The sequence below is a fragment of the Castor canadensis genome, chromosome 3 (genome assembly GCF_047511655.1).
Source record: "Castor canadensis chromosome 3, mCasCan1.hap1v2, whole genome shotgun sequence".
Classification (NCBI taxonomy): domain Eukaryota; kingdom Metazoa; phylum Chordata; class Mammalia; order Rodentia; family Castoridae; genus Castor; species Castor canadensis.
In genome coordinates, this window is record NC_133388.1 from 55,274,003 (window position 1) to 55,295,007 (window position 21,005).

Consider the following 21,005-nt stretch of genomic DNA (forward strand, 5'->3'; position numbering starts at 1 on the left):
AGGTGACTCAAGACTGACAATCACTTCCTGGCAATACTGTGTGAGCAACTCCAAATTGCTTAAACTAATCTGAATTTGTGTTTGGTCACTAGCACATGAAAGAATATTGATAATGTACTTTTGTCATGCTGTAATTGCATGTAGCTCTGATTTTGTTCAATGAATAAACAAAATGAAGGAAGGAAGGAAAAAAGAAAGAAAAAAAACCCATGGACTTTGTTATAAAATGACTTTTAAAATGAGCTTTTGCAAAATTGGGGCATGATACTTGTAGGTAAAGAATGATGATGGCACCTCTTTAAAAGAAATTTTTTAAAGAAAATCTTAACTGACCTGGAGAAAAACATGTATATGACCACCAAGCCACGACTACAGAAGATTCTACAAGTAATTCTGCACAAGAAGATGAAGCAAACAAAACTACGAGAGGACAGGAATCATCAAACCACAGGAGAAGAAAAGACAAGAAATCAGAGTAGCACTGATTCAACTGCACACAATCAAACCTTTAAACAACAAAAACAAATAAATGGCAGGAATCACCATATACCTATCAATAATAATACTGAATGTTAATGGACTCAACTGCTCCATCAAAAGACACTATTTGGCAAACTGGATTAAAAAGGAAGATCCAACAATCTGTTGTTTACAGAAGACCCATCTTATTAACAGAAATAAACAGGCTTAGGGTGAAAGGCTAAAAGAAGATTTACCAAGCCCATGGCCCCTGAAAACAGGAAGGAGTAGCAATACTTACATCAGACAAAGTAGATTTCAAATTTACATTGGTCAAACCAGATAAAGAAGGACACTTCATACTAATAAAAGGTGCAATACATCAAAAGGAAGTAACAATTATCAACCTATATGCACCCGATGTCAGTGTACCCAATTCTATCAAACATATGCCAAAGGACTTAAAAGCACATATAGACTCCAACACAGTAGTAGTGGGAGACTTTAATACCCATCTTTCACCAATAGATAGGTCATCCAAACAAAAAATCAACAAAGAAATCCTAGAGCTAAATGACACCATAAGTCAAATGGACCTAACTGATGTCTACAGAATATTTCATCCAACAACACAATACACATTCTTCTCAGCAGCCCATGGAACTTTCTCCAAAACAGATCATATCTTAGGGCACAAAGCAAGTCTCAGCAAATATAAGAAAAGAGAAATAACCCCCTGTTTCTATTTGATCACAATGCAATTAAAACTAGAACTCAACAAAGAAAACAACAGCAGAGAACACGCAAATAATTGGAGGCTGAATAACAACTGCTAAACAATCAGTGGGTCATAGCAGAAGTAAAAAGAAAACCAAAAGGTTCCTAGAAGCTAATGAAAATGAAAATACAACCTACCAGAAGCTATGGGACACAGCAAAGGCAGTCATAAGAGGAAAGTTTATAGCCATGAGTGCATATATTAAAAGGACAGAAAGATCTCAAATCAATGACCTAATGCTACATCTCAAACTCCTAGAAAAACAAGAGCAAGCAAAACTCAAAACAAGCAGAAGGTGAAAAATAATAAAAATAAGAGCCAAAATTAATGAAATAGAGACCAAAAAAACCATACAAAGACTCAGCAAAACAAAAACCTGGTTCTCCGAAAAAATAAACAAGATTGACAAGCCCCTGGCAAATCTGACTAAAGTGAGGAGGGAAAAAGACCCAAATTAGTAAAATCAGAAACAAAAAAGGGAAGATAACATCAAACACCACAGAAATTGAGGGACTCATTAGAGACTACTTTGAGAACCTATATTCCAATAAATTGGAAAATCCTGAAGAAATGAACAAATCTCTAGATATTTATGACCATCCAAAACTGAACCAAGAAGATATTAATCATCTAAACGGATCTATAATATGTAATGAAATTGAAGCAGCAATAAAGAGTCTCCCAAAAAAGAAAAGTTCAGGACCTGATGATTCTCTGCTGAATTCTGCCAGACCTTCAAAGAACTAATATCAACACTCCTTAAACTTTTCCAAGACACTTTGCAGGCATAATCACCGAGAAAAGGCATAACTTTGACTCCTCCACACCTCCAGCCGGCGCAGAGAATCTCCACTTCACGTTAAACGGAGAACCGAGGAGGCCCCCGGGCCGCCAGTGGCCGGTGCCCATACGGCTTGGGAAGACGTGGACCAGGTGAGCTTCGCGGTACCGCGGTTCCCCCACAGGCAAGCCTGGGCCAGAGCAGCACAGCCCACTGGACAGACTGACCTCCACCCGGGAAAAAAAAAAGAAACTGAGTACTAAGCAATAAGAACAGTTAAGACACGCTGGAAAGAGGGTGGGGCGCCCTGAGCGCTGAAGATTGGGGGAAGGGAATCCTTCCCGGGACTGTAAATAAACGAGCCGGGCAGGCCGGAGAGGCTCTGGCGGGAGCGGGGCGCGCCCAGCAACCAGGAGCGGGGACGCTTGTGAGAGGAGGGAAGACCCACTTCCCACGTGAACTGTAAATAAACACGCAGGCCTGACAACGCGGGGCAGTGTCGCCTTTCCCAGTGCTTAGAAAGGGAAAAGCCTGTAGCAGAGGCCCCCCTCCCCCGCACAGGAGAACTCTGAGCAAACAAAGCCTGTGGGACCAGGTGAGTGCTAAGCTCACCCCAGAGATCTGCATAAATAACGCGGCCAGCTACAGGCTGAGAGCAGCAGGCAGGCAAGCCACAGTTGCAGATACCACTCTCAGAACTGCCTCCAGACGCTTTTTTTTTCTTTTTCTCCCTACCTTTGATGAGAGAACAACCGAATTACACCTGCAAGCCGAAAAACTTACTGAAACTGTATTGCATTTGAACTGGGGACACTTGGTGGGGCTTTTTTTTTTTTCTTCTGTGTGTGTGTGAGTGTAGTTTTGTTCTACTTTATGCATCCCCTTTGATGAGACAACTACAGAACAACATCTGAGGCACCAACTCCAGGACTGGAGATTGAGACGGACATCCAAATTATTAAGACTGAAATTGCATTGCATATAAACTTGGAAGTTTTTTGGTTTTTTGGTTTTTTTTGTTTTTTTTAATTTTCTATTTTCCATTTTATTTTAATTCATTTTTATAAATAGATATTACTTTCATATACTTATTTTTTATTTTTTTTATCTTTGATTTTCAATCCTCTCTCTGTCACTCTATTGTCTGTTCAGCTTACTGTCGATTAGTACACTAACACTCCCTGTTTATACCTTTGAAACTCTCTTGTCTGATACCTTGTTCTGCTTTCTTCCTCTTGTCTGTATATTTGTTTTCCCCTTTTCTTTAACTTCTTGCTTTCCATCTCAGCTCACTCTTCCATTCTCAATATTACCATTGTTATTATTACAAGCTAGAAAATACTTAATTACACACAGTACAGGGACAGTAACAACACCAAGGACAATGACAGGAAGACAGAAAAAACAAGGAAACCAGTTTCCCCACAGCAAAAAATTAGTACAGGAACCAGAGGGGAACGAAGAGAACAGAAACTCAGAGCCAGACTCCAACAAAATGAAGATAAACTATGCCAAAGGAACCAATGAAGCCTACAAGAATAATTTAAAAGAAGACATACTACAAGTACTCAATGAGAATTTTATAGAGATGATACTGGATAGGGTCAACCAAAATGTACAGGAGACACTCAAGAAATTCCAAGACAATAAAAATAGAGAATTTGAAAAAGCAAAAGAAGAAATAAAGGAAACCATAGAAGCACTGTATAAACACCAAAGTGAAAGAGAGAACACAATGAATAAATGGATAAATGAACTCAGGACAAAAATAGACAACAATAAAGAAGAAAACAGCCAGGATATGGAAAACCTCAGAAAAAAGAACGAAACAGAACTGCAAAACAAAACGGAAGGCCAATCCAGCAGAATAGAACAAACAGAAGACAGAATCTCAGAACTTGAAGATGAAATGGTAATTAAAGGAAAAACTGTAGAACTACTAATTAAACAACTCAAGACCTGTGAAAAGAAAATGCAAGAACTCACTGACTCCATCAAAAGACCAAACTTGAGAATCATGGGCATCAAAGAAGGAGAAGAGGTGCAAGCGAAGGGAATGCGTAATATATTCAACAAAATAATAACGGAAAATTTCCCAAATCTAGAGAAAGATATTCCCATACAAATGCAAGAGGCCTCCAGGACACCAAACAGACCAGATCAAAATAGAACTACTCCACGACATATCATCATTAAAACAACAAGTTCAGAAACTAAGGAAAGAATATTGAAGGCTGCAAGAGAGAAAAAACAAGTAACATACAAAGGTAAACCCATCAAAATCACAGCAGACTTCTCAACAGAAACATTAAAAGCAAGAAGAGCGTGGGGTGAGATCTTCCGGGCACTGAATGAAAATAACTTCAACCCCAGGATACTCTACCCAGCAAAGCTATCATTCAAAATAGATGGAGCAATAAAAGTCTTCCATGATAAGCAGAAACTAAAACAATATGTGACCACAAAGCCACCATTACAAAAGATTCTGCAAGGGATCCTGCACACAGAAAGTGACACCCAACTTAACCATGAAAAGGCAGGCAGCACCAAACCACAGGATAAGAAAAAGCAAGACAGTAGAGAGTAACATCAAGTTAGGTACACACAAACAAACCTTCAAACAACTAAGATAACTAAATGGCAGGAATCACCACATACCTATCAGTACTAACACTTAATGTTAATGGACTTAATTCACCCATCAAAAGACACCGTTTGACAAAATGGATTAAAAAAGAAGATCCAACAATTTGTTGCTTACAGGAGACTCATCTCACCGACAGAAATAAGCATATGCTTAGGATGAAAGGCTGGAAGAAGATTTACCAAGCCAATGGCCCCCGAAAACAAGCAGGAGTAGCAATACTTATCTCTGACAAAGTAGACTTCAAACCTACATTGATCAAACGAGATAAAGAAGGACATTCCATACTAATAAAAGGGGAAATAGACCAAAAGGAAATAATAATCATCAATCTGTACGCACCCAATGTCAACACACCCAATTTCATCAAACATACCCTGAAAGACCTAAAAGCATATATAAACGCCAACACAGTGGTTGTGGGAGACTTTAACACTCCATTATCATCAATAGATAGGTCATCCAAACAAAAACTCAATAAAGAAATCCAAGATCTAAAATATGCAATAGATCAAGTGGACCTAGTAGATGTCTACAGAACATTTCATCCAACCTCTACACAATATACATTCTTCTCAGCAGCCCATGGAACCTTCTCCAAAATAGATCATATCCTAGGGCACAAAGCAAGCCTCAGCAAATATAAGAAAATAGAAATAATACCATGCATACTATCTGACCACAATGCAGTAAAAGTAGAACTCAACAACAAAAGTAAAGACAAAAAACATGCAAACAGCTGGAAACTAAATAACTCATTACTTAATGAAGAATGGATCATCGATGCAATAAAAGAGGAAATTAAAAAGTTCCTAGAAGTCAATGAAAATGAAAACACAACCTACCAAAACCTATGGGACACAGCTAAGGCAGTCTTGAGAGGAAAGTTTATAGCCATGAGTGCATATATTAAAAAGATTGAAAGATCCCAAATCAATGACCTAATGATACATCTCAAACTCCTAGAAAAACAAGAACAAGCAAATCCCAAAACAAATAGAAGGAGAGAAATAATAAAAATAAGAACTGAAATCAACGAAATAGAAACCAAAAAAACCATACAAAGAATTAATGAAACAAAAAGTTGGTTCTTTGAAAAAATAAACAAGATCGATAGACCCCTGGCAAACCTGACTAAAATGAGGAGAGAAAAAACCCAAATTAGTAGAATCAGGAATGCAAAAGGGGAGATAACAACAAACACCATGGAAGTCCAGGAAATCATCAGAGACTACTTTGAGAACCTATATTCAAATAAATTTGAAAATCTAAAAGAAATGGACAGATTTCTAGATACATATGATCATCCAAAACTGAACCAAGAGGAAATTAATCACCTGAATAGACCTATAACACAAAATGAAATTGAAGCAGCAATCAAGAGTCTCCCCAAAAAGAAAAGTCCAGGACCTGATGGATTCTCTGCTGAATTCTATCAGACCTTTAAAGAAGAACTGATACCAACCCTCCTTAAACTGTTCCATGAAATAGAAAGGGAAGGAAAACTGCCAAACACATTTTATGAAGCCACTATTACACTTATCCCAAAACCAGGCAAAGACACCTCCAAAAAGGAGAACTATAGGCCAATCTCCTTAATGAACATTGATGCAAAAATCCTCAACAAAATAATGGCAAACCGAATTCAGCAACACATCAAAAAGATTATTCACCACGACCAGGTAGGCTTCATCCCAGGGATGCAGGGGTGGTTCAACATACGAAAATCAATAAACGTAATAAACCACATTAACAGAAGCAAAGACAAAAACCACTTGATCATCTCAATAGATGCAGAAAAAGCCTTTGATAAGATCCAACATCATTTCATGATAAAAGCTCTAAGAAAACTAGGAATAGAAGGAAAGTTCCTCAACATTATAAAAGCTATATATGACAAACCTACAGCCAGCATTATACTTAACGGAGAAAAACTGAAACCATTCCCTCTAAAATCAGGAACCAGACAAGGATGCCCACTATCTCCACTCCTATTCAACATAGTACTGGAATTCCTAGCCAGAGCAATTAGGCAAGAAGAAGGAATAAAAGGAATACAAATAGGTAAAGAAACTGTCAAAATATCCCTATTTGCAGACGACATGATCCTATACTTTAAAGACCCAAAAAACTCTACTCAGAAGCTTCTAGACATCATCAATAGCTATAGCAAGGTAGCAGGATATAAAATCAACATAGAAAAATCATTAGCATTTCTATACACTAACAATGAGCAAACGGAAAAAGAATGTATGAAAACAATTCCATTTACAATAGCCTCAAAAAAAATCAAATACCTAGGTGTAAACCTAACAAAAGATGTGAAAGACCTCTACAAGGAAAACTATACACTTCTGAAGAAAGAGATTGAGGAAGACTATAGAAAGTGGAGAGATCTCCCATGCTCATGGATTGGTAGAATCAACATAGTAAAAATGTCTATACTCCCAAAAGTAATCTACATGTTTAATGCAATTCCCATCAAAATTCCAATGACATTCATCAAAGAGATTGAAAAATCTACTGTTAAATTTATATGGAAACACAAGAGGCCACGAATAGCCAAGGCAATACTCAGTCAAAAGAACAATGCAGGAGGTATCACAATACCTGACTTCAAACTATATTACAAAGCAATAATAATAAAAACAGCATGGTACTGGCACAAAAACAGACATGAAGACCAGTGGAACAGAATAGAGGATCCAGATATGAAGCCACACAACTATAAGCAACTTATCTTTGACAAAGGAGCTAAAAATATACGATGGAGAAATAGCAGCCTCTTCAACAAAAACTGCTGGGAAAACTGGTTAGCAGTCTGCAAAAAACTGAAACTAGATCCATGTATATCACCCTATACCAAGATTAACTCAAAATGGATCAAGGATCTTAATATCAGACCCCAAACTCTTAAGTTGATACAAGAAAGAGTAGGAAATAGGCTGGAGTTAGTAGGTATAGGTAAGAACTTTCTCAACGAAACTCCAGCAGCACAGCAACTAAGAGATAGCATAGATAAATGGGACCTCATAAAACTAAAAAGCTTCTGTTCATCAAAAGAAATGGTCTCTAAACTGAAAAGAACACCCACAGAGTGGGAGAAAATATTTGCCAACTATACATCAGACAAAGGACTGATAACCAGAATATACAGGGAACTTAAAAAACTAAATTCTCCCAAAACTAATGAACCAATAAAGAAATGGGCAGGTGAACTAAACAGAACTTTCTCAAAAGAAGAAATTCAAATGGCCAGAAAACACATGAAAAAATGCTCACCATCTCTAGCAATAAAGGAAATGCAAATTAAAACCACACTAAGATTCCACCTCACCCCTGTTAGAATAGCCATCATCAGCAACACCACCAACAACAGGTGTTGGCGAGGATGCGGGGAAAAAGGAACCCTCTTACACTGTTGGTGGGAATGTAGACTAGTACAACCACTCTGGAAAAAAAGTTGGAGGCTACTTAAAAAGCTGGACATCGATCTACCATTTGATCCAGCAATACCACTCTTGGGGATATACCCAAAAGACTGTTACTCCAGAGGCACCTGCACATCCATGTTTATTGCAGCACTATTCACAATAGCCAAGTTATGGAAACAGCCAAGATGCCCCAGCACTGACGAATGGATTAAGAAAATGTGGTATCTATACACAATGGAATTTTATGCAGCCATGAAGAAGAATGAAATGTTATCATTCGCTGGTAAATGGATGGAATTGGAGAACATCATTCTGAGTGAGGTTAGCCTGGCTCAAAAGACCAAAAATCGTATGTTCTCCCTCATATGTGGACATTAGATCAAGGGCAAACACAACAAGGGGATTGGACTATGAGCACATGATAAAAGCGAGAGCACACAAGGGAGGGGTGAGGATAGGTAAGACACCTAAAAAACTAGCTAGCATTTGTTGCCCTTAATGCAGAGAAACTAAAGCAGATACCTTAAAGCAACTGAGGCCAATAGGAAAAGGGGACCAGGAACTAGAGAAAAGGTTAGATTAAAAAGAATTAACCTAGAAGGTAACACCCACGCACAGGAAATCAATGTGAGTCAATGCCCTGTATAGCTATCCTTATCTCAACCAGCAAAAACCCTTGTTCCTTCCTATTATTGCTTATACTCTCTCTACAACAAAATTAGAGATAAGGGCAAAATAGTTTCTGCTGGGTATTGAGGGGGGGAGCGGGAGGGGGTGGAGTGGGTGGTAAGGGAGGGGGTGGGGGCAGGGGGGAGAAATAAACCAAGCCTTGTATGCACATATGAATAATAAAAGAAAAATGAAAAAAAAAAAAAAAACTTTTCCAAGAAATAGAAAGGGAAGGAACACTGCCCAACTCATTCTATGAAGCCAGTATTATACTCATCGCAAAACCAGGCAAGGACACATCCAAAAAGGAGAACTACAGGCCAATCTTCTTAATGAACATCAATGCAAAAATCCTCAGTAAAATAATGGCAAACCGAATCTAACAACATATCAGAAAGATCCTTCACCATGACCAAGTGGGCTTCATCCCAGGGATGCAGGGATGGTTCAACATATGTAAATATATAAATGTAATACAGCACATCAATAGAAGCAAAGACAAAAACCACTTGATCATCTCAGTAGATGCAGAAAAAGCCTTCGATAAGATTCAACACCACTTCATGATAAAAGCGCTAAGAAAACTAGGAATAGAAGGAATGTACCTCAACATAATAAAGGTTATATATGACAAACCTATAATCAACATCATACTTAATGGGGGAAAACTGAAACCATTCCGCCTAAACTCAGGAACAAGATAAGGATGCTCACTCTCCCCACTCCTATTCAAAATAGTCCTAGAATTCCTAGCCAGAGCAATAAGGCAAGAAGAAGAAATAAGAGGAATACAAATAGGTAAAGAAACAGTCAAAATATCCCTATCTACAGACATGATTCTATACCTCAAAGACCCAAGAAACTCTACCCCAAAACTTCTAGACACCATAAAGTTTCAGCAATGTATCAGGATACAAAATCAACTTACAAAAATCAGTAGCCTTTCCATACACCAACAATGAACAAATTGAGGAAGAATATTGGAAAACAATTCTATTTACAATAGTCTAAAAAAATCAAATACCTAGAAGTAAACTTAATGAAGGATATATATAAATGACCTATCTCTACAAGGAGAACTACAAACCCCTGAAGAAAGAGATTGAGGAAGACTACAGAAGATGCAAAGATCTCCCATGCTTATGGATTGGCAGAATCAACATAGTAAAAACGGCTATACTTCCAAAAAGCAATTTACATGTTCAATGCAATTCCCATCAAAATTTCTATGACATCATCCCAGAAATGGAAAAATCTACCCTAAAATTCATCTGGAAACACAAAAGACTGCGAGTAGCCAAGGCAATATTGAGCAAAAAGAGCAATATTGGAGGTATTACAATACCCAACTTCAAACTATACTACAAAGCCATAGCAATAAAAACAGCATGGTATTGGCACAAAAACAGACATGAAGACCAGTGGAACAGAATAGCGGACCCAGATAAGAATCCACACAGCTATGCCCACCTTATTTTTGACAGAGGCAACAAAAATGATGGAGAAAAGACAGACTCTTCCAAAAATATTGCCGGGAAAAATGGCTATCTGATACTTGCAGAAAGCTAAAACTAGATAAATGCCTGTCACCCTGTATTAGTATTAACTCAAAGCAGATTAAGGACCTTCATATGAGAACCAAAACCTTGCAGTTGTTACACAAAAGAGCATGGAAACAAAAGGTATAGGCAAGGACTTCCTCAGTAGAACTCCAGCAGCTCAGCAACTAAGAGAAAGAATCGACTAATGAGACTACATGAAATTAAAAAGCTTCTGCGCAACAAAAGAAATGGTCTCTAAATTGAAGAAACCACCCATAGAGTGGAAGAAAATATTTGCTAGCTATACATCAGACAAAGGACTAATAACCAGAATATACAGAGAGCTCAAAACACTAAACTCCCCAAAAATCAATGAACCAATAAAGAAGTGGGCAACTGAACTGAACAGAACTTTTTCAAAGGAAAAAATCCAAATTGCCAAAAAAACACATGAAAAATTGCTCACCATCTCTGGCCATAAAGGACATACAAATTTAAACCACACTAAGAGTCTACCTCACCCCTGTTAGAATAGCTATCATCAAGAACACCACCAACATCAGATGCTGGCGAGGATGTGGGGAAAAAGGAACCCTCATACACTGCTGGTGGGAATGTAAGCTGGTGCAACCACTTTGGAAAACAATATGGAGGATCCTTAAAAAACTAAACATAGATCTGCCATATGATCCAGCAATATATATAACACTCCTAGGGATATACCCAAAGGAATGAGACTCAAGTTGTACACCCATGTTTATTGCAGCATTATTCACAATAGCCAAGTTATGGAAACAGCCAAGATGCCCCACTACTGACGAATGGATCAAGAAAATGTGGTATTTATACACAATGGAATTTTACTCAGCCACAAAAAAAGAATGAAATTTTGTCATTCACAAGTAAATAGATGGAACCAGAGAACATCAGCTTAAGCAAAGTTACCCAGACTCAGAAGGCCAAAATTGCATGTTCTCTCTCATATGCAGATTATAGATCCAAAACAAATACAGCAATATTATTGGACATGGGTCACATGCTATGGGGAGAACACACATGGGAGGAATAGGGAAAGGAAAGGAAATCTAAAACTTGAATGTGGTTGATGTGTTCATTGTAGAGGAGCGAATATAGTAATCTTAAACTGGCAGGGGCCACTGTGTGAAGGGGACTAGGAAGTAGTGAAGAGGTCTGGTAGAGGTGAACCAATGTGGGTTGTAATACATATGTGCATGGAAGCAACGCTAGGAATCTCTCTGTGTAGCTCTCAACTGCAAAAACAGTATGTCTTTCTTATTATCTCTTATATTTTCTCTTCAGCAAAATAGGAGAACAAGAGGGCAGTACAGGTTCTGCGGGGGGCGGGGGAGAGGTGGCATAAACAGTATATACACATGTAAGTAAATTAAAAAACAGTAAAATAATAGGAGAAAAAAAAACCATGGACTTTGTTATAAAATGACTTTTAAAAATAGCTTTTACTAAATCGGGGCATGACACTTATGGGTAAGAATTATGATGGTACCACTTTAAAGGAATTTTTTTTGTAGAAAATCTTAACTGACTAGAGAAAAAAATGCATATTTAAAAAATGGTGCTGGTGACAATACGCAAGAGAACTACTTTACATGAGATTACAAACATGATTATTAAAATCCAGATACCTAGTAATAAAATATTTTTAAAGTATCAATGAATATGTGAATAGAAAAGTAACTTTTTACAATACTTACTTTAATTGCTGGTTGAAACCAAGTCTGTGTTTTTGTGTCAAATACATGGACATCATTATGCCATCCCCAGAATATCTGTTCTTCCTAAATCAGAAAAATTTAAAATATCTAGAAGTTTTTATAATTTTTACATTATTTTTACATTACCATTTTGCCACATATTTATGATAGAACAACTTTAAAAATAGAGCTCAGTGTTAGTCACAAAGCTAGTGCTTACACCTGGGCCTCACAAATTCTGATCCCCAGACCAATAGTGCATTACCTGCAACTTTTCATAGTACTGCTGGCAGCGAATCCTAATTTTACTTGTTGACAATCTTTCAGTTCTCTCAAAGGATTGTCTCTGTCTAAATTGCAGAGGACAGAATGATTATATACATTTTGAAATCTGTTTTCTTAAAGAACATGCTCAGAACCCAATCTGTGCTGTAATAAACTTTAGAGAGCCGTTATTTCTATATCCAAAAAGGATAAAGTGCCAATCACTTCTATTCTAGCACCAAGCAATTTGTTCTTTTTTTCTGTTTTTTGAAACAGGGTCTCACTATGTAACCCAGGCTGGCCTCAAACTCACCATCCTCCTGCCTCAGCCTGTGGAGTGCTGGGATTACAGGTGTGGAATACCACACCTGGCTACCAATTTGTTCTTCTAGGTCAAACTTCCACTCATTCTTTTTTTCTTCTCCTTCTCCTCCTCCTTCTTCTTCTGTTTTTAATTGTTTTGTTTTGGTTTTTGTTCTTTTGAGACAGGTTCTTGTTATGTAGCCCAGGCTGGCCTCAAACATCCAATCCTTCTGCCTCAGCCTCCCGAGTGCTGGTGCTGGGATAGTAGGCATGGGCCACCACACCCAGCTCTCTCTTATTTATCTTCTAAGAGATAAAATTGTTTGTCAGCAAGGGAAAGATTTAGCAGTTACACTGTTTTTAGCATCTTCTAGGTTGCAGAAGTCCTCTACCACTACTCTAGCTTTCTTCTACACTAGTTTTACACTCTGTCAGAAATACATCATTTATCCTTGGAAGGACTTGTCAAACAAGTGAAATACAGTAAACAATTTACTTAGTTGAGAATCTAAATGAAAAGAAATCTACTTGTTCCAGAAAATTTAAGACCTGCTCGTTAGCTTAACTGTACTAAGGGAGAGGGAAAAAAAAGAGTAATTTTTCTATAAAAATAATTCAGCATAAATAATGATGCTATTTTCATGAGAATTATTAGTAATATTTAGCGCCTGGCATGGTGAAACATACCTGATATCCCTGCACTAGAGAGGTGGAGGCAGGAGCATTGTAAGTTCAAGGCTAGCCTGGGCTACTTAGAGACTTTGACTCAAAAAAACAAACAGACGAACAAAAATTGGTAAGACTTTAAATAAAAAAGTTTTAAAGATCTTTCATTTAAAAAATTAAAAGCCATGCAAAAACATGGAGAATTTTTCAAATACCCACATGTAAAGTTAAAACATGGAATGTATATATATATATATATATATATATACACTTAATATATATATATATACACTTAAAATGTGTAATGATGATATGTGTAGCAGAAGGTAAAACTAAAAAGAGTTATCATGTATCTTGGTGATGAGATCAATGGTTTTACTTTTTATTTATTTTTAGCAACAATGAGACATAAAAGAACTTCAAAGCTTATTATTTATAATTTTTTATCTGGAGATACTAGGGTTTGAATTAAGGACTTTGTCCTGGCTAGGCAGGCGCTCTACCATTTGAACCATGCCCCTAGCCAAGATCAATAGTTTTAAAAGTTAAGTTTTAAAAGATTTCATTTTTATAAATTCCTGACTTCTTTCACTAATAATAATTTGTTCTCTAATAGTGAGAATAGATAGGAAAATATTACTACCAACTCATTCATTCTCATGTAGAAGTCAGGCTGAATTATGAATAATTCTGGTGGGCATGTCTAAAAGGAAATGTATGTCATCCATAGCCCTTGTGGACAAAGGGCCATAAACAAAACTTTCCCAAGTTGTGATAAAGCCTCTATATGTCTAGCAGAAGCAGGAATAAATGCCTAATGATGTTTAAAAAAAAATTACTCTGCCAGTAACCATGCAAGCTAATAACACCTGATAAGAGATCCCCTCCAACTGGATACAAATCTAAAAGAGTAAAAATAACTTTTTTCCCCCAAAGTGTAAAGTATGGCAAACCAGCAGTTCTTAAAATGAGAAAGGTTATATTCATTATTTTTATGACTAAAAAGCTATACTAAATCAAAGGAAAATGTAAAGAATGATTACTTTCTTACCCAAGATGCATCATGAACATCAAAACAGTCTTGAAGCTCATTGTGTCTCCTACACCCATAACCACCAAAATATATTAATCTGAAAAAAATAGAAATGGATACACTACATTTTAGGAGTTCTGCTTCTACTTTGTTCATAGAAAGTTGAAATACAGACTGGAGGTGTGGTTCAAGTGATAGGTGCCTGAGCATGAGACTCTGAGTTCAAAACCTCTGTACCTCCCAACACACACACACACACACACACACACACACACACACACAAAGAAGAAAAGAAAGAAAACAAAAAAGATAAAGGTTATGATTGGACTACATCTTTTCTCTCATCATACCAATGACCTGACCAATGAACTAGATGATAAGGTTTACAGGTGGCTTACTAGAAACTTGCCTGAGCCCAAAGACCAACAAAGGGACAATTGTTAACCTTTATCTCTGGGTGGGTGCCAAGGACAGTCGAGCAGTGACCTAACCTCAACTCAATCTTCCTTGGTTGCCTGGCAACAGTGTTCCTTAATGATCTTTCTGGTACTTTTCCACTAGCCCCCTATATAAACCCCAAGCAGTGGCCTTTAGCTCTCTTGCTGGAGACCCCTCTACAGGCTCTCTTTCCCAAATAAAGCCTATGCTGATGTTGAGCGCCTCCTGTCTTTTCTTCTGTGCCTCTCTTCAATCTAACACTATGATGAGCAGTCAAATATAAACATGAACCCACCACAGGCTGGTAGGGTGGCTCAAGTAATAGAGCACTTGCCTAGCAAGTGTGAGGCCCTGAGTTCAAACCCCAGTGCCAATAAACAAACAAACAAAACAAGTATCAACCTCCAGGAATGATCATGATTATGGTTACATCCCTCATTTACATAGTAGACTACAGTGGGTACCTGGTTGAAAACTTTATACTAGCTAGCCCCTCTTTGTTGCTTCTCATCATACTTTCATTTTGTATCAAAGACTGAACTCCCCAGGTTGCAAACTGCTTATTGAAATAAAGTCTCTTTTTTGTCTTAAATTCTTTCCTAGTGAATTTTTGTTGACAAAATTATGATAAAATGCTAATAGACCTAGTGGGAAAAGGTGGACAAAATGCAGGAAGAAATGGGTAATTTCAGCAGGCATGGAACCATGAAAAAAAACTAAAGAGAAATTTGCTAAAAATGGTACATAAGATGTCAGAATTAAAGAATTCATTACATAGGCTTAACAGCAAACTGGATACAACAATGGACAAAATCAGTGAATTTCCAGATACAGCAGCTGATAAATAAAAAATATCCAAATACAAACAGAAAGAAAAGAATAGGGAGAAAAGAAGCTGGAAGCCCATGCTCTGCAGAGAGATTATCAAGTGGTCTAACATCCATGAAATAGGAGGTACAGGAGAAAGGAGACAAAGAAATGTATAGAAGAAAATTTTGGTAATTACTAAAGATTTCCTAAAAGTGATGTAAGACATCAACCTAACAGCTCAAGAAGCTCGGCACATTTTAAGTAGGATAAATATAAAGGAAACTATATTCGGACATATTTAATAAAATAATCAAAGAGAAAAATAAGAACAGATTAAGAAAAAATAAGACATATGCAGAGTAACAAAAACAAACAAGGAATAAATTTCTCACCAGAAAAACGGAGGGTAAAGAGCAGTGTAACAAATCTTTAAAGTGCTAAAAGAAAAGAATGAAACAAGTCATACATCCTGCCACCCAATTAGTCAAAGAAGAAATCACAAGGAAAATTAACAATCGCCTTGAAACAATGAAAATGAAAACATACAACAAAGCTTCTGGGAGTCAGGCATGGTGCACACACTGCAATCCCATGTACTCAGGATGCTAAGGCAGGAGAGTCACAAGTTCAGGGCCAGCCTGGGCTGAGGCTGTCCCAAATGAAAAGGACTGGGGCTGCAGCACAGTGGTAGAGCTGAAGGCTCTGAGTTTGACCCTCAGTACTGCAAACAAACAAGAACATTCATGGAACAGCAAAGCCAGACCTCACAAGGAAATTTATATTTGTAAGTACCTATCATCTAAAAAATAAAAAAGAGCCAGGCATGGTGGTGCATGTCTATAATTTCAGCTACTCAGAAGGCAAAGGGCAGAAGTTCCAGGCCAGCTGGGACAAAGTTAGTGAGACCCTATCTCAGAAACAAAATACAAATGAAAGAGTAGGAGATGTAGCTCAAGTGGTGCCTATTATGTGCAGAGGCCATGAGATCAAACCCCAGTACAACCAAAAAAAACACCTCACATCAATAATGAAACCATACCCATCCAGGATCTAGAAAGAGAACAGCCATGTGGGGGGTTTGGGAGCGGCAGGGGGTAAAGGTCACAGTGAACGACACAGGTTCACCCCCCCCTTTGGCAGCTGCCTCTCCAAGTACCAAAGTGCCTGCCCATCAGAGCAGGAGCTATGAGGGGTGGGTCAGGACGAGTTCAGGGAGCCAGTTGGCAGGAGCACCTCTGGTTACCTCCTAGCTTTCCCTGCTCAATACTTTTGAGGATGTTGCAAGATAAGGAATAACCACCTCACCCAAGAGAATCTGCCCATCTCTTGACCAGCTCAGAGGGGACCTGCATCAAGAAAATCAAAGGGAGCTAGGACCACCTGAGGCTCACGCCTTTAATCCTAGCTACTTGGGAGGCTGGGATCAGGAGGACTGCAGCTCCAGACCAGCCTGGAAAATAGTTTGTTAGATCCCATCTCCAAAATAACCAAACCAAAATGGACTGGAGGTATGGCTCAAGTGGTAGAGCACCTGCTTTGCAAGCACAAAGCCCTGAGTTCAAACCCCAGTCCCAACAAAAAAAAAAAAAGAAGAAGAAGAAGAAAGAAAAAATCAAAGGGAGCATTCACTGCAAGTAAGTCAACATTTGTGAGTATCTTCACACAGTCTGCAAGGATTGGGAAGTGGCTCCCTAAGGTGTTGCCAGATGGTACAACGTTCAAAGTCCCCAAGATGAATTTGCGTTGTGGGGCAGTTTTGTCTTCAATAAAGGACTGCCTCAGAACTCTCTATCATGTCTAGATTCTGCATATGAGAAAAAAACATGTGGTATTGTCTTTCTGAGTCTGTCTTATTTCACTGAACATGATGATCTCTGGTTCCATCCATTTTCCTACAAACAACATGATGTCAATCTTCTTTATGGATGAATAATATTCCATGCTATATGTATACCACATATTTTTTTTTCATTCATCTGTTGATGGGTACCTAGGCTGATTTCATACCTTAGCTATTGTGAATCATGCTGCAATAAACATGGGTATATAGGGAAAAAAGAAATAGAGCAATTTTTAAAAAAGGGTATGCTTAACTAAACCCATGGAGAACAGAAGGAAGGAAATGATAAAGATTGGAGGGAGATTTAAAAAAAAGTGAACAGAAAAACAACAAAACAAAAGTTGTTTCTTTTGAAAAAAATGTTAAAAATTGACAAATAACTTCACAAAATTGATTAAGAAAAAAAGAAAGAAGGGCTGGGGATTTAGCTCTGGGAAAGAGTGCTTGCCCAGCATACAAGATCCCAGGTTCCATCTCCAGCACAGTAAAAATAATGACAAAAAAGATGGTAAGTGCTTGTAATCTCAGCTACTCAGGAGGCTGCAGCCAGACAGGAGAATCAGTAGTTGGCTCAGCAACTAAGAGAAAGAATAAACAAATGGGACTGCATGAAATTAAAAAGCTTTTGCACAGCAAAAGAAATAGTCACCATATTGAAGAGGCAGTTCACAGAATGGGACAAAATCTTTCCCAGCTATACATCTGACAAGGAATTGATAACCAGAATATACTCCCCAAAAAATCAATGACCCAATGAAGAAATGGGCAAATGAACTTAACAGAGCTTTTTCAAAGGAAGAAGTCAAAATGACCAAAAAACTCATGAAGAAATGCTCACCATCTTAGAACAGCTATCGTCAAGAACACAAACAACAACAAATGTTTGCAAGGATATGGGGAAAAAGGAACCCTCATACACTGTTGGTATGAATGTACTTTAGGACAACCACTATGGAAAATGGTGTGGAGGCTCCTTAAAAAACTAAAAACAGAACTGCCATATGATCCAGCAATTCCACTCCTAGGGATATACAGGAAGGAATGTAAGTCAGGTTATAATAAAGGCACTTGTACACCCATGTTTGTTGCAGCACTATTCACAATAGCCAAGTTATGGAAACAGCCAAGATGTCCCATTACTGATGAATGGATTAAGAAAATGTGGTATTTAAATACACTAGAATTTTATTCAGCCACAAAAAATGAAATTTTGTCATTTGCAGGTAAATGGATGGAAATAGAGAACATCATCTTAAGTGAAGATAGCCAGGTACAGAAAGCCATTGACCACATGCTTTCTCTCATATGTGGAATATACACCTAAAACAAAAACAAGCAATATTATGAAAAACAGGTCACACTAAGGGAGGTCACATATGAGAGGGAGTAAAAGAAGAAGTTAAGAAGGTGAATATCTTTGATGTACTCCCTATACAAGAATTGTTTTTTTTTTTTTGTTTTTTAGCCATTAGTGTGAGACCCATTTAATTTAAATTCTCATTGGGGAATCATGACAGGCATTGTTCCTTGAAGGAATTTCCCTGTGATTGTTTAGTAAGTTTTTACAGAGAAGAGACTCAGGACTTAACCATTCAGGAGTCTCTGGAATGCAGAAACATTTGCTCCTGACAGTTTAATTTCCTCTCCTGAAGTCAGTGTTTTGTCCATTTAATACAGCAAATTTGGTTTTTTTCCTCCTTTTATTTTATTATTTTTACATTTACTTACATGTGTATACATTGTTTGTGCCACCTCCTCCAACCCCCTGAATATAGAGTTTTTAAACCTGTTGAAATCACCAAAAGAAAGCGACTAAGATAAAAAGGAGAAAAATAGAGGGGCTGAGCCAATTCAAGTTATAATACATACATACATGGAAATGTCACAATGAAACACCCTGTATAGCTATCTTAAACAAACAAAAATGTCATTTTTTACAAAAACAGAGAACAGGAAGGCAAAACAGTTCCTGTCTGGGGGTTGGTACCAGTAGGAGGATATAAGGAAAAGGGGTAGTGGGGTGAATATGGTGGAAATATGTACACATGCATGTAAATGGAAAAATGAGACCTGTTGAAACTATTCTAGGAATGGGGGCGAGAGGGGAATAAAGGAGAATGATGGAGGGGTGATAATAAGAACTTCTGTAAATGTCACAAGGAACTCCCAGTTTTAAAAGAAAGAAAGATGCCAGAGGGGAAAGAAAGACAGACAGATAAAGGCATATTACTAATAATATTATGAAAATAAAGAAAGATAAAAGAATACTGTGAAAAACTGTATATAAACAAATGGGATAACCTAGTGAAATAGAAAAATTCCTGGAAAGACACATATTACCAAAAAATGGCTCAAGAAGAAATAGAAAATCTAAATAAACACAAAACATGTAAGGAGACTGAATCAGTAGTCAAAAACCACCCCCCAGAGAAAAGCCAGGACAGGATGGCTTCACTGGTGAATGCTGCCAAACATTTACAGAAGGATGAATATCAATCCTCAAACCATTCCAAAAAATTGAAGAAGCAGCAACACTTTGTAATTCATTCTCTGAGACCAGCTGGTACCAAAGCCAGATGATGCGACAAGAAAATAAAACTACATATATCTACACATACCCAGAGTATACAAAGAACTCCTGAAACTCAACAACAAAGAGACCAACACCCAATTTTAAAATAAGCAAAGGAAAAAAATGGGAAAAGGAAAAAAAATGGGCAAAGGAGGGCTGGGGGCATGGTTCAAGAGGAAGAGTGCCTATTTAGAAGGCGCAAGGCCCTAAGTTCAAACTTCAATACTATCAAAAAGGAAAAAAAATTAAAAATAAAAAAGAGCAAAGTGCTTGAGTTTTCTCTAAAGATTTTAAAAAATGGTGAATAAGCACAAGAAAATATGGTCAACATAATTAGTTACTAGGGAAATATAAATCAAACCATGACATACCACTTCATACCCACTAGTGTGGCCATTATTTTTTTAATATCCAAAACAAAAACAAACCAGAAAATAACAAGCGCTGGTGAGGGTGGATAAACAGGTACCCTTACATATTGCCAGTGGAAAATAAAATGGTGTACTCACTGTGGAAAACAGTTTCATGGTTCCTCAAAACTTAAACACAGAATTACGATATGACCCAGCAATTCTACTCTTAGGTATATAACCAAAAGAACTGAAAATGGGAACTAAAACAATGCTTGTAGGCCAATGTTCATCACGGCATTAGTCACAGGAGCCAAAAGGTGAAAACAACCCACGTGTTCATCAACAGATGAATAGATATGCAAAATACAGTGTGTGTGCGCGTGTATGTGTGTGTAATGGAAATACATACTACAACACGGTGTTCTTTGAAAATGTTATAAGTGAAACAATCAGATATAAAAAGACAAATATTTTATGATTCTATTTATATGAAATAAGTATCTCTAATAGGCAAATTCATAAAAAACTGAAGGAGATTTGAAGTTACCAGGAGTTGGGAAGAAGGGAGAGTGAGAAGGTACTGCTTAGTGGGTTCTACAGAGTTTGAAGTAATAAAAAAGGTTTGAACTCTGTAATGGTAACGGTAGTACAACACTGTAAATAATTAATGGCACTGCCACTGACTTG

At 37.5% G+C, this 21,005-nt stretch overlaps 1 protein-coding gene across 3 annotated transcripts in view; it reads right to left on the reverse strand.

Moving 5' to 3' along the window:
- Klhdc1 (kelch domain containing 1) overlaps positions 1 to 21,005 on the reverse strand; it is a 54,379-nt gene that overhangs the window by 19,519 nt on the left and 13,855 nt on the right. For all 3 annotated transcript variants that reach the window (XM_074068035.1, XM_074068034.1, XM_074068036.1), the window contains exons 5-6: positions 14,324 to 14,402; positions 12,040 to 12,123 (exon numbers count right to left, since the gene is read on the reverse strand). In XM_074068035.1, coding sequence (XP_073924136.1) covers positions 12,040 to 12,123; positions 14,324 to 14,402 — 163 coding nt within the window. The remainder of the gene's footprint in view (positions 1 to 12,039; positions 12,124 to 14,323; positions 14,403 to 21,005) is intronic.